Source organism: Mytilus edulis, chromosome 7 (genome assembly GCF_963676685.1).
Source record: "Mytilus edulis chromosome 7, xbMytEdul2.2, whole genome shotgun sequence".
Lineage (NCBI taxonomy): Eukaryota > Metazoa > Mollusca > Bivalvia > Mytilida > Mytilidae > Mytilus > Mytilus edulis.
The window spans coordinates 40,401,433-40,415,065 of record NC_092350.1 but is presented as its reverse complement, the minus strand read 5'-3'; the positions used below and the strand labels follow the sequence as shown (position 1 = coordinate 40,415,065).

The 13,633-nt window shown below is 31.3% G+C and overlaps 1 protein-coding gene across 21 annotated transcripts in view; it reads right to left on the bottom strand.

The window, feature by feature from the left end:
- LOC139481446 (trichohyalin-like) overlaps positions 1-13,633 on the bottom strand; it is a 53,311-nt gene that overhangs the window by 10,526 nt on the left and 29,152 nt on the right. For 11 of the 21 annotated variants that reach the window (XM_071264778.1, XM_071264782.1, XM_071264783.1 and 8 more), the window contains 11 exons: positions 10,353-10,430; positions 9,492-9,588; positions 8,484-8,528; positions 6,973-7,203; positions 6,115-6,513; positions 5,738-5,827; positions 5,408-5,488; positions 4,972-5,046; positions 2,267-2,737; positions 1,687-1,749; positions 798-857 (listed from right to left, as the gene is read on the bottom strand). In XM_071264778.1, coding sequence (XP_071120879.1) covers positions 798-857; positions 1,687-1,749; positions 2,267-2,737; positions 4,972-5,046; positions 5,408-5,488; positions 5,738-5,827; positions 6,115-6,513; positions 6,973-7,203; positions 8,484-8,528; positions 9,492-9,588; positions 10,353-10,430 — 1,690 coding nt within the window. The remainder of the gene's footprint in view (positions 1-797; positions 858-1,686; positions 1,750-2,266; positions 2,738-4,971; positions 5,047-5,407; positions 5,489-5,737; positions 5,828-6,114; positions 6,514-6,972; positions 7,204-8,483; positions 8,529-9,491; positions 9,589-10,352; positions 10,431-13,633) is intronic. The other 10 variants (XM_071264785.1, XM_071264786.1, XM_071264787.1 and 7 more) reach the window with 3 other exon arrangements.

Sequence of the window (13,633 nt, the reverse complement as noted above, 5' to 3'; positions counted from 1 at the left end):
GTAATCTTCATTAAAATGTCTATATAATATAAAGTGTCTTATATATACACTTAATAGTAAAACTCAGGTGTAACAGACATTTGACAACAAATTTAAATTCCGATGAGCTTTGTCCAAACTCAAAATACTTTCACTAGTAGAAAACAATCAAGATATTTTACAACAAACAAATATCCAGACACAATACACACACATTTGGTCACATGGATACACAACATGTACGAAAGGTAATAAGCTGTCTACTAAACATTTATCTAAACTGGTCCTACAACAAATGCTGGACCTTGGGGTAACAGATTTGAGATAAGAAAACACTGTTCATTCGGATTCTATTTCACAACTCTATTCTACACATCAAACAGAATCAGAATAAACATTGCCGCTTTGGTATTTTTTTTGCTTTTCAGTGGCGGATCCAGAGGGGGGGTTCCGGGGTTGGAACCCCCCTTTTATTGGGACGATCAATGCATTTGAATGGGGACATACAGTTGGAACCCCCCCCCTTTTTTAAAATGGCTGGATCCGCCCCACTCTTTGCAGTATTGTTGCTGTCTTTTGGGTATCAGGGAATTTTCAAATGCTTACACAGAGAACTATCAAACCAGAAATACAATACCAGTGCTCTCTGTTTATTTCAAAGTTTAAAAGACAAAAGGAATGAAAGGGTTTTTCCTGTCCCACATACAAAATAGGTTATAAAGTCCCATATCTACTGGTCATAGGCATGACTTAAAATGCACACTTTTTGTGTTTGACATTTCACTAAGTTAAGATAGATCATAGGATTTCTGACATACCTCCTCACGTTCTCTTTCCTCTGCCTCTTGTCTTTCTCTCTCTAATCTCTCCTCCTCTTCCTGAAATAGTCAATTAAAGAAATATGCATCCCACTCTTTAAACTTTGAGTAATTGAGGAAGAAATAATTTTCTCTAGCATGATTATCATATTTCAAAATGTTTTACATTATTCATTTATGGACATCCAAAACATCAAAATCCAGTTTACTTTCAAGAATAAACACTCCATAATGTTTATTAGTGATGAAGTATACATTCATATCACCAGTGCCACTATTTGAGCAGGAGCTGCTTACTCTCCCAGGCAACTAAGTTCACTGTTTTGATCATGTTTGTATTGCTCAATTTTTAGTACTTCGTTAACTGTTTTTTAGTCTTTTAATCTTTTTTTATTGTCATTTGGCAAATGGTTTTGTTTGTTTTTCCTTCAAGTATGGTTTTTGCATTGCCCTTTGGTATCTCTCCCCTTTTTTTGACAAACATAGCTTGTAAATTTTGTTTTGTCTGTAAGTAAATTAGCTAGAAGATTAATTACAAATATTTTTGACCAACTGTGTTAAAGGTCATTTTCTTTGAATATTCTTTTTTCAATTTCAAAGAAGTTCTCAGTATTATCACAAACTTTAATCAAATATTGTCATTAGCACATAAGCAAATAGCAAACAAGTTACTCAAAACCTACTGTAATTGTGATTGACTCATGATATATATTGAAGTTAATAATTACCAATTACCTAGACAACTCAGGCCCAGATAAATGACTTCATAATGCTGTATCAACTTACCTTGCAAGTCACATATAATCTCTAAATAACTAATACACATAACCTCTAAACAAATATAAATTTAATCATGTTTTCACTTTCTCAGATTGTCATTTAACCTTACCGCTTTTGCAGAACTTCTCCGTCGCCAACTGTCTGGCCGAGGTTGAGGATCTGACTGATTCTCCTAAGAACAATTACATGCACATGCTTTTATTATATAATGATAACATTCATTCAAATTACAGAAACAAATTATTTTTTCAGAATTAGAATGTTATTACCAAAGTGGAGATTATCAATCTCTGTGTTTTAAACGAGAAATTCACACTGGGTGTAAATAGGATTTACATGCAATTACAGAAGTCAGGATGCAAACACAATTGTTTAAACAGAAAATAATATTCATGCCATTTTATTACCCATACAAATGCACCTGAAATGAATAACATGACTGCTAATTTTCTATGGAGTATGATTTCTATTAACAGATAATTATTTTAGCCTACAATAAAATGAAAGTGTCAAAATTTTAAGTCTTTTATCCTAATGGCACATATCTTTTTTAATATAATTCAAATTTGCCACATCAGCCTTCAATTAAATACAGCACTTAAATCAAATCAGTTCTCTTATATTTAAGACTTTTTATGTCAAATATTAAAATCCAATTTAAAATTCTATCTAAAAAGAATCGTTCTTACTTTGTTGCTCTCAACAGATGATGTAGACAATGGTCTTGTCCTAGATTCTGGCACCGCAGGAAGAGCAGATACTGTTTCCACGGAAGATTGTGATTTACGTAGCCATCGGTCCGTAACTTTAGGAACAGAATGTCTATTTGTAGTTCTTTGTTCTGGAATATCACTTGTATTGACCGATTCTTCTGTATTTGCTGACCACTGACGTTTCAATAAGGACATATCTTTATTTGTTTGGATGGGTAATGTAGCACTTTTAACAACTTTATCTGTTTTTTCGTTTCTATTATGGTCGAACTTAGAGGTCAATCGTTCAATCTTATCTCCCTTTTTATTTAGATCGTACTCTACACTTACACTCATAGACTTAGATAACCATGACTGAGTTTTTGATGGAGTTTTCTTAGTTTCTACTGCTGAATTCCAGCGATCTAAGATATGTTTCTTGCTGTCTTTCTCCGAGATAGGCTTTTCCTAAACAGTGTATAAATAAATAACCAAGAATCAAAACTGACAATCTAGATTTTATTTTTATTTTTTAAATCAATAGAATTTAAGATATTATATTTTTCAATGTGTCATTTGTTTTTGGGATATAATAATTTGAAAGGTAAAAATTGTTACAAAAACAATATTGCAACTCCTTAAGAAAATTGGATCTTTTAAGATTTTGTGGATTCAAATTAACTCCCTTATCTGTTATACAGCTCCCAAAAAATAGGACTGTCTTTTATTATGCCTTTTACTTTAATATTCAATATAGTTTAGCTCTGAGCATTCCTGATGAAGGACAATATTGACATGCACATAGCTAGTACTTTTTTTTTTGATTTAGAACACAGAATTTGCATTTGGGATTTTTTCCGCAACAAAATTATTTTTCCATTAAGTTTTCCTATAAGTTTTTAGGTATTTACTGTTTTTTAGCTCACCTGGCCTAAAAGGCCAAGTGAGCTTTTCTCATCACTTGGTGTCCGTCGTCCGTCGTCGTCGTTAACTTTTACAAAAATCTTCTCCTCTGAAACTACTGGGCCAAATTAAACCAAACTTGGCCACAATCATCATTGGGGTATCTAGTTTAAAAAATGTGTCCGGTGACCCGGCCAACCATCCAAGATGGCCGCCATGGCTAAAAATAGAACATAGGGGTAAAATGCAGTGTTTGGCTTATAACTCAAAAACCAAAGCATTTAGAGCAAATCTGACATGGGGTAGAATTGTTAAATAGGTGAAGATCTATCTGCCCTGAAATTTTCAGATGAATCCGATAACCTGTTGTTGGGTTGCTGCCCCTGAATTAGTAATTTTAAGAAAATTTTGCTGTTTTTGGTTATTATCTTGAATATTATTATAGATAGAGATAAACAGTAAACAGCAATAATGTTCAGCAAAGTAAGATTTACAAATAAGTCAACATGACTGAAATGGTCAGTTGACCCCTTTAGGAGTTATTGCCCTTTATAGTCAATTTTTAACCATTTTTCGTAAATCTTAGTAATATTTTACAAAAATCTTCTCCCCTGAAACTACTGGGCCAAATTAATCCAAACTTGGCCACAATCATCTTTTAGATTAGTAGTTTGAAAAATGTGTCCGGTGACCCGGCCATCAAACCAAGATGGCCGCCATGGCTAAAAATAGAACATGGGGTAAAATGCAGTTTTTGGCTTATAACTCAAAACCCAAAGCATTTAGAGCAAATCTGACAGGAGTAAAATTGTTTATCAGTTCAAGATCTATCTGCCCTGAAATTTCCAGATGAATCGGACAACCCGTCGTTGGGTTGCTGGCCCTGAATTAGTAATTTTAAGGAAATTTTGCTCTTTTTGGTTATTATCTTGAATATTATTATAGATAGAGATAAACTATAAACAGCAATAATGTTCACCAAAGTAAGATTTACAAATAAGTCAACATGACTGAAATGGTCAGTTGACCCCTTTAGGATTTATTGCCCTTTATAGTCAATTTTTAACCATTTTTCGTAAATCTTAGTAATCTTTTACAAAAATCTTCTCCTCTGAAACTACTTGGCCAAATTAATCCAAACTTGGCTACAATCATCTTTTGGGTTAGTAGTTTGAAAAAATGTGTCCGGTGACCCGGCCATCCAACCAAGATGGCCGACATGGCTAAAAATAGAACATGGGGTAAAATGCAGTTTTTGGCTTATAACTCAAAACCCAAAGCATTTAGAGCAAATCTGACATGGGGTAAAATTGTTTAACAGGTCAATATTTATCTGCTCTGAAATTTTTAGATGAATCGGACAACCCGTTGTTGGGTTGCTGACCCTGAATTGTTAGTTTGAAGGAAATTTTGCTGTTTTTGGTCATTATCTTGAATATTATTATAGATAGAGATAAACTGTAAACAACAATAATGTTCAGCAAAGTGCTTTATAGTCAATTTTTAATAATTTTCATAAAATTTGTAAATGTTTACTAACATTTCCACTGAAACTAATGGGCCAAGTTCATTATAGATAGAGACAATTTTAAGCAGCAAGAATGTTCAGTAAAGTAAGATGTACAAACACATCACCGTCACCAAAACACAATTTTGTCATGAATCCATCTGATTCCTTTAATATTCACATAGACCAAGGTGAGCGACACAGGCTCTTTAGAGCCTCTAGTTTTCTTTCATTACATAGAGGACTTTCATTAGAACTATAATTCATAATTAATTAAAGTTTCATGTCTTACATTTAAATGACTTTCACTGGCACTGAGTCTTCCTAAGGAACTCCTAGAATTTTCTGTGTTTGTTTTATCTTCAAACTGAAAACACAACAGTCTTTATTTGGTCTGACCAACAAAAATATAAAGGAAAATATGGCAAAGAAATATATATATACTTGCAACTGATCTATATATAATATGTTAAGCAAGTTTTTGAATAATATTTTTTAAACTATAGAATCATTGAAATCATTGAGAAATGTCTATTTACAAAGATGCTAATTCTTCACAATGAAATTCCTTTGATTTACATTTGTTCTTATTAAACTTTAGGTTACTGACTTTGCATCTTGTTTAAATTTACTTAAATCTTGTAAAAATCTTTTTTCTTAACAATTATACCTTTGCCATCACCCTTCCTCCCCAAAAAAAAATGATAAATGATGGTGAGGTTGCTTACTTTCTTTTGAATGTCTTTGAGTCTAGAAGCACCAGGGGAGATAACTTTGGCTTGGTAAGCAGCCAAATCTTTTTTAGTTTCCTAGAATATTACCATTGTATGTTTAATGACATAAAAAGTGTAGTGTTAGAATAAAGTGACAGAAAAGTCTATGCATATTTTGAAATTTAATAAATTTACCATTTCATAAAAATAAAAATAAAATCATCTAATTTTCAAACTTTTAAAAACTTAATTTTTTTTTAATTTTCAAACTTTTTTTTAATGAAAATGTCTTTTATTTAAAAGATCCTGACAATCCTTTTAAATTTTCTTTTGTAATTCAAATACCTGTTGTAAGTCTTTTGTTTGTTGTTTTATTTCAAATTTCTTCCATTTTTCATGCACTGGGGATTTGTCTTCTACAGGTGTATGTACTGTCTATATCAAATAATAAAAAAATCCCCTTATAATGAATATCTTTTTTTTCCTGCACTCTCTAGATCATAATTCAGTGTAAAAATAAAAAGAAAAGACTATAGAATAAAAGGTATTTTTATTTAAATTTTATTTTATCTTTAGGCAATTTTTTTTTTTTTATTAGTTTCATTTTGAACCTTTTCATTAACTTATAAAATATATGGATCTCTGAAGAAACTGCTGCCTTGACAAAAATAATATTTATTGATATTAATTCTATTATAGCTTCTTTAACATAAATAACTTACTGATTTTTTACTAAAGTTCAAACTCTTTGACAATTCATTATGATCCCCATTCACATGACCTTCAACTTTTTCTTCAAAAAATGTTTTTAATTTCCCACATTTTCCATCTTCTGCTGTTCGTAAGGAATATTCAGTAAGTGAACGCCTAACTGGTTCCTTAGGTGATAAAATTTTTCCTCGTTCATCAGACTTCTTACGAACAGAAGTGACACCATTAGAAGTCCCATTCCATCCTTCTTCCTCTAACAAATCATTTTCATTTTCTAAACTTTTAAGTCTCTTTAATTGTTCGTCAATCTTTCTCTCATGATCGTCATGGTCCTTTTGTTGAGCACGAGCTCTCTTGTCATCTTCATCCATGTCTGATTCAGAATCTGTCTCTTCACTGCTCTCCTCTTCCTTTTTTCAACACATGCAAAAATCAACAAACCATGCACAATCAACACACAACACTATATGTATAAATATTAAAAAATGTTCATGCAAGTAATTTCAAAAAGGGATATTTTCTTCTTTTTTTTCTATTCTGAATGTTATTTTTTTCATTTAATGTCATACAATATTATTGAAAGTGTTCAAATAATGCATTATTCACAATAAAAACAACATGCTATGGATCAAAGATTGCCTTATATGCTACCTACCTCATCCAGCACAACATGGTTCATTCTAGATTTCTATTGTTACCTCCCTTGACAAAGGCATTTATCTCATCTGCACTTTGAACCTTCCTTAACTCTTTGCATAATCTGTTATCATCTTATACCCTCATTGTCTACATGACTGTCTCAATTTTCAAAATAAACTAGACCCAGTGTTCACCATTTATCTCTTTTCCTATTCCACCCATGAACCTACCCTTTTCCTTTGTTCCTCTTCTTCCCTCTGTCTTCTTTCTTCGTCCTCTCGTCGTCTTCTATCTTCCTCCTCTTGTTGCCTACGTCTTGTTTCCTCTGCTGCCTGTCTTTGTCTCTCAGCTTCTTCCTCTTCTTCCCGTCTTCGACTTTCTTCCTCTTCTGCGTTGTTGTTTACCTGTGGTTGTGATTCTGGTTCTGGTTCTGGAACTGAGACTGGTGCACTGTCAGTTTCCTGTAAAAAATAGATAACATTTATCATATTTATAATGCCATTTGAACATTATGAACATGACCTCTTGATAGTGAAATCTTTAATGAGTTCAAATGTTAGGTTGTCAGACCTTAAGAGAAATAAATGGCAGGTGAGACTGTCTACGACCATGTAAGACAGAAACTCATCATTTTACTGTAAGTATAGTGCAATGTCCATCCTTACTTTATAATATGGGAACACTTTAATAATCAAATTTTACAAAAGAAAATTAAAATGGCCCCTCTGAAATATACCCAGTTAAGTGTGTCTGTTTTGTACTGTCTATTTCTGTTGATTGATAAAATTTCAAGATACATGCATCCTTAATAAAATAGTGGTCCATTTTGACCAATCCTCTATTCAGTTTTCACAATTGGTCTAGCATACTATTTTAATAAAATGTGTTTATTGTTGAGTGGACAGCAATATAACCCTAATCCAGTTAATATTTCTGATGAGAACATAGTTTTAACTACCTTTGAAAAAAGTATGACGTAAAATATTTTTTACATTCAAGCATTTGTAGAAGCAGACTGAAGCATTTCCCTATTAAACATGGCATATCTAAAACTACATTGCCATGAAAGTAAACTATGCAGAACGCAGTATCTACATTTTCATGCAATTTTTCTGAATGATAATTATAATAATTATGCTAAAGCTTTTGCTATACAAAACAGTCTATTTGTGAATGAATAACTTTACATTATAAGGCCTAAGAACTAAGAAACATTGACATCCAACTTAAGATAATAAGAACTGGAAATGTGCTTCCCATTTAATATATATTTCACTATTTTCTACCTTAACAAGCATTGTACATATTTCAATTAAGTAAGTGCATCACATGCAGTTGACAAAATATGGGTTTATTGAGAAAAAGTTCGGTAATATTTAGAATTACACCTAATGAAACAAGACTGTAGTACCTAAATTACAATTTTATTTTATTTTTTTATTTGGGGATCAAACAGTGAATAAAAAAGGAACAGGAACACAAGTGAACTAGAAAGAGAGAAAGAAATGACTGACAGAACGTGAATTAGGAACTGTGAGATGAAAAGTCTAGGACAGTCATGACATTTTCAATTTGAACATTTGAAATCTTAATTTGGAAGGAATGGATTTGGTCAATATTGAATAAAACACATGGAAGAAGTGATCATTGCTGCTGATCATCTGGCTGTAAGGTCAAGGTTAGTAGTACATATATGTTAAAGACATGTATCCATGGCAACAGGCTCTATCTAAATGTTTACCTCCTCTTCACCCCGTCGTCTACGTGAGCGTGTACTTGTTACTTCCTGTTAATGAACACACATGAAGACACACAATGAACATGAATATGAATCAAACAATAAATGAACCAGTTTTTACATTTTAGCATATATTGGGCTGTTCCATTTAAACATTTTTATTTAGCTGGGACTGGATAGCAAAAGCCTCCTTTGCCCAAACCACTTTTGAATCACAAAACAATTTTTCTGATGGAGCAGTATCCAAACAAAACACTGCACAAAAACAAAAAAACATAAGATTTTTTTCTCTTTTGAAAAAATTTGCTTTAGAAGGGGAGATAACTTAGATAATTTTGTAATGAGTAGTTAACTTATCTAGATTAACTGTTTTGTTATGGTGTATAGCAGGAAAAATGAGAAATGAATTAAAAAATCTCTTAATCACTTTACTTTCTGAAATCATTCCATACAACACTACCTGCTCAAACTTTTCAAAACTTTATAATTTTTTTGCAATTTTAAAACTGTTTCATCCTCATAAATATGGGTATTTGCACAACCTGTAGCTTGACAAAAATCAAAGTTCCCTATACTTTTTATAAATGTTTTCAAGAGAGTACAACATAACAACAACTTCACAGTAGTATGGAAAAAATGAACAATCATTTTATTTCATACAGTCCTATACTACCTAAATATTTGATTAAAATCGGCTTATAATATCAATTTAAAACTTTATCAAAAGTAAAATGAAATGTCAATTATGATGATGATGTGGAATAATATATTTTGACACCTTTATTTAATCTGATTTGCTATAGTTTAAACATATTTTATTGTTCAAAAACAACAAATGGATTAGACACAGGTTTTTCAACTTAGTAGCGTCTTCTCGAACGCTTTGTAATGTTTGTGTTTTATATTGACTGCAACCGGTTTCTGACAATATACTACTTGAACTTGTATTATTTTATATTCGATAAATAAAGGGACCATAAAAAGGTCTGCAAGTTTACAATGATATCTTACTTCTGTGGCTGATGTGTCGATGTCGTCCTCTGTGCCACGCCTTCTTCGGCTTCGGCGTGAGGAAGTGTCTTCTGCTGGTGTTTCTGTCTCACCAGATCTAAAAAAAACATGAAGGTTATAAAATTAAACTTTTGTTCAGAATTTCATTCCAATCATTAAGTGATATTATTTATTTGTTTCAATTCACAGCAAACAATTTGTTATTTCTTTATGTACTGGGTAAACATGCAAAAGATGGTCCAATAAGTCACTGCATTTTTTTTTAAATTTCACTATCAAAAATTAAATTAAAATTCAATTTTGTATGCTTTAGTCAGCTATTAATCTAGTAGTAAATTTTCTTAATTTTAAAAATAGACAGATCTATATGTCTCAACTGACACAACCAAAATGGTAAAATAGATTTCGCCAACTATAACAAATAGTATATGACAGCACTGCAAGTCACTTAGTCTATTTGTATAAAGTTGTTATTTTATAATATTATCACCAGCAGGCAAATGTTTTACTGATTGAAATGACTAAAACATACATAATTGTCCAAGAGGATGCTTAACAAGGGGAAAATAAAACTGTAGTAAGATTGATGGTTGGAAGTTTGATGCATGAAAAACTAGGATGTCAAAAAACATGCAATGATTACGTAACAATTCACACATTGTGTAGGTGTAATCTTTTTCATTCTGAATCGATCGATTCTCCTCTCTGTAATACACTAAATGCCACATGTTTTCATTTGTAAAATCGGTGAAGTTTTCTACTTTTGTTTTATGCGATATACCTTACCCTTTACAAGTGTACACATAGTCTCAGAAAACATATAATAACAATGTATTTATACACTACAACATCAAGTCTTGCCTTAATCTTTGTTCTCGACGTTCCTTGCGACGACGTTCTAATTCATCTTCTCCATTTATTGTACTAAAACCGGCAGCTCTGAATTAGTGGTGAAAAAAGACACTCTGTTAAATCAAAACTCAAACAAAACATTCTAAAGGAATGGTAATTATAATCAAATCAAACCATGGAAGCTACAAGTTTGTTACAAAACTTAATATTATAAGGGAGATAACTCTAACTTGTTTACAGGAATAAGAGTAAACTTGGAGCTTCCATATAAATCATATTTTATAAATTTCAGTTGTGAATTCAAAAAGTCATGAGAATTTTCAATATTGAAAAATTGATCTAATTTCATTAATGTATAATCATTAATTTGCATAATTTTTGAACACAATATAATCCCATATGACTTTTCATTCGCAACTGAAATACTGAAAAACAGAAATTTTGTAATTAATTCACTCTAAAGGAAATTCCATGCAAAATGAAAAAGGCTATAATTTAAAACTTATCATATTCTATCATTTAGTTTCTTTTCAATCAGTTTAGTATGAGATCAAATAACTGTACATTTCTATTTCACACATAAACATAAAAGATATGAAATGAATACAACACATGATCAACAGTCACATGTAAAATATTTGCAAATAACAATTATTTTCACAATCAGTTGATTTTTGTTGGTTTTTTTGGGGGGGGATGGAGAGGGGGAAGAGGGGGTCATATATATTCCTTTTATTTATAAGTAAATACAGTTCGACAGTTTTTTGGGTTGTAACATTTCAATGAGCTTGTAGGATATCTATATATATATTATGCTGAAATTGTATTTTCCACCATTTATCTAATATTATCTAAATTATTGTTTTGTAATTCTTCAATCATATGATCTTGATAGGATATTGATAGGGAATACAATGATTCTTTCATTCTTTCATTCCTATGTTTTATGTAAACTTTGACTGCAGAATAAATTTTGTGGTTTAGTATTAAAATGGTAAATGAATACAAACAAGGATTCATGTTGGCATGTTAGAAACATGTACCACCTGTTTTAATTATAGGGCAGAATATTCTACAAAACACAAAAACTCAATCTTATATCAAAAATTTGTATGTGGGAGGACACTCACGATTTTAACAATGTTATGTGTAAATATTTGCTATCTTAATTCAAAACTTGTGATATACTATATACTATGCTATCATTAGTTTGTTTATTCTCTAGTTTTTGCCACAATCACTACACACACATTAACTGATGGTATTTTATCAAACAGAATGCATGATCAGCAGAATAATCTTGTCTAGAATATTGGCATAAGTCCAAGCCTGTTTGTCTGCTCACGATTTCTCCATGATGATTCTATTTGCATCATTGCTATATTACATCCCAATAACACTATTCTCAGGTCCTCAGTACTAATAACAATATATCAGATCATATTTCTGGGCAAATTAGCTATCACTGCATATGTTTCTCGTTTCCATGGTAACAAAAATTCCACACTTATAAATAGACACAGGTTATATCCTTTTTTGTCACAAATCAATGGTATACACATAATATCTTCCGAGTAAACAACATGGTTATGATGAATTAATGTTGTCATAACATGCCAATTATACATGGCAAATTTCTTATAAATCCTGCAGCACAGTAAATATCCACAAGTTTTTAAAATTATCATTTATATCTTATATTTTCTGATTAAGAAAGAGATAATTCTGTTAATGATAGCATAGTATATAACAAGTTTATTATGTTTCGAAGAATTGCTGATACTTAAAACATGACATAAACATATGAAACTTGACTGAAAAAAAACCTTACTATCGACCTTATTACAATGTACTTGGAATATTTGCATAAAACCAATTTCAAATGTCTACTGTTTCCTCTAAATTTATTTTATTGAAAATTTTACCATTCCTACTGAGCTTATAATCAATTTAATCATTAAAAAATGCATGCAGATTTTAAATATGTTATACTAGTAGTAACTACATAAGAAAACAAACAAACCACTGATAACAAAAAATAATAATACATAAATAAAAACCTACCATAACTTGCAAAAAGTATTATAAAATAGAATATTTAAAAAAAAAACATAAAACATTTAATATGAACAAGACCCTTGACAAATGTGTTGTGAAAGTAGGGCTGGTCTTAAGTCACCCAAAGAGACAACAATAAAGAAGTCAAAACAAAGCACCATTGAAGCATTATCATGCTAATAAGATTCTATAGCTTTATTAAATCAGACCAAAGTAAGAAATGAAACTAGACCTGACCAAAGGAATGTTTCTGTTGTATTTAAATTTGAAAGTCATACCCTTGGTCAACAGCATGACTGAATATAAACATAAAATACTGTCTACACAGGGTCCAATGCCTTCTCATTCATTTTCACAGAAAATAATAGAAATATAAGACTGTGATGTATTGACTTAATATACTGTCAAATATTAAATTTATATCAAATAAAAGGATGGGGTGTGAGGAGTAATATACATAACAATAGTGTGTCTATCAAATACACCATTTGTGTCAGTTTCTTTCCACTTAAAATGTTTTAAACCATTAAAAGTGTTAACTAAGAGCCTGTGAAGCTCACCTTGGTCTTTGTGAATATTAAACAAAGGAAGCAGATGGATTCATGACAAAATTGTGTTTTGGTGATGGTGATGTGTTTGTACATCTTACTTTACTAAACAGTCTTGCTGCTTACAATTATCTCTATCTATAATGAACTTGGCCCAGTAGTTTCAGGGAAAATGTTAATAAAAATTTACAAATTTTATGAAAATTGTTAAAAATTGACTATAAAGGACAATAACTCCTTAGGGGGTCAATTGACCATTTTGGTCATGTTTGACTTATTTGTAAATCTTTCTTTGCTTAACATTATTGCTGTTTACAGTTTATCTCTATCTATAATAATATTCAAGATAATAACCAAAAACGGCAAAATTTCCTTTAAATTACAGATTCAGGGGCAGCAACCCAACAACGGGTTGTCCGATTCATTTGAAAATTTCAGGGCAGAATGATCTTGACCTGATGAACAATTTTACCGCAATGTCAGATTTGCTCTAAATGCTTTGGTTTTTGAGTTATAAGCCAAAAACTGCATTTTACCCCTATGTTCTACTTTTAGCCATGGCGGCCATCTTGGTTGGTTAGCCGGGTCACTGGACACATTTTTTAAACTAGATACACCAATGATGATTGTGGCCAAGTTTGGTTTGGTTTGGCCCAGTAGTTTCAGAGGAGAAGATTTTTGTAA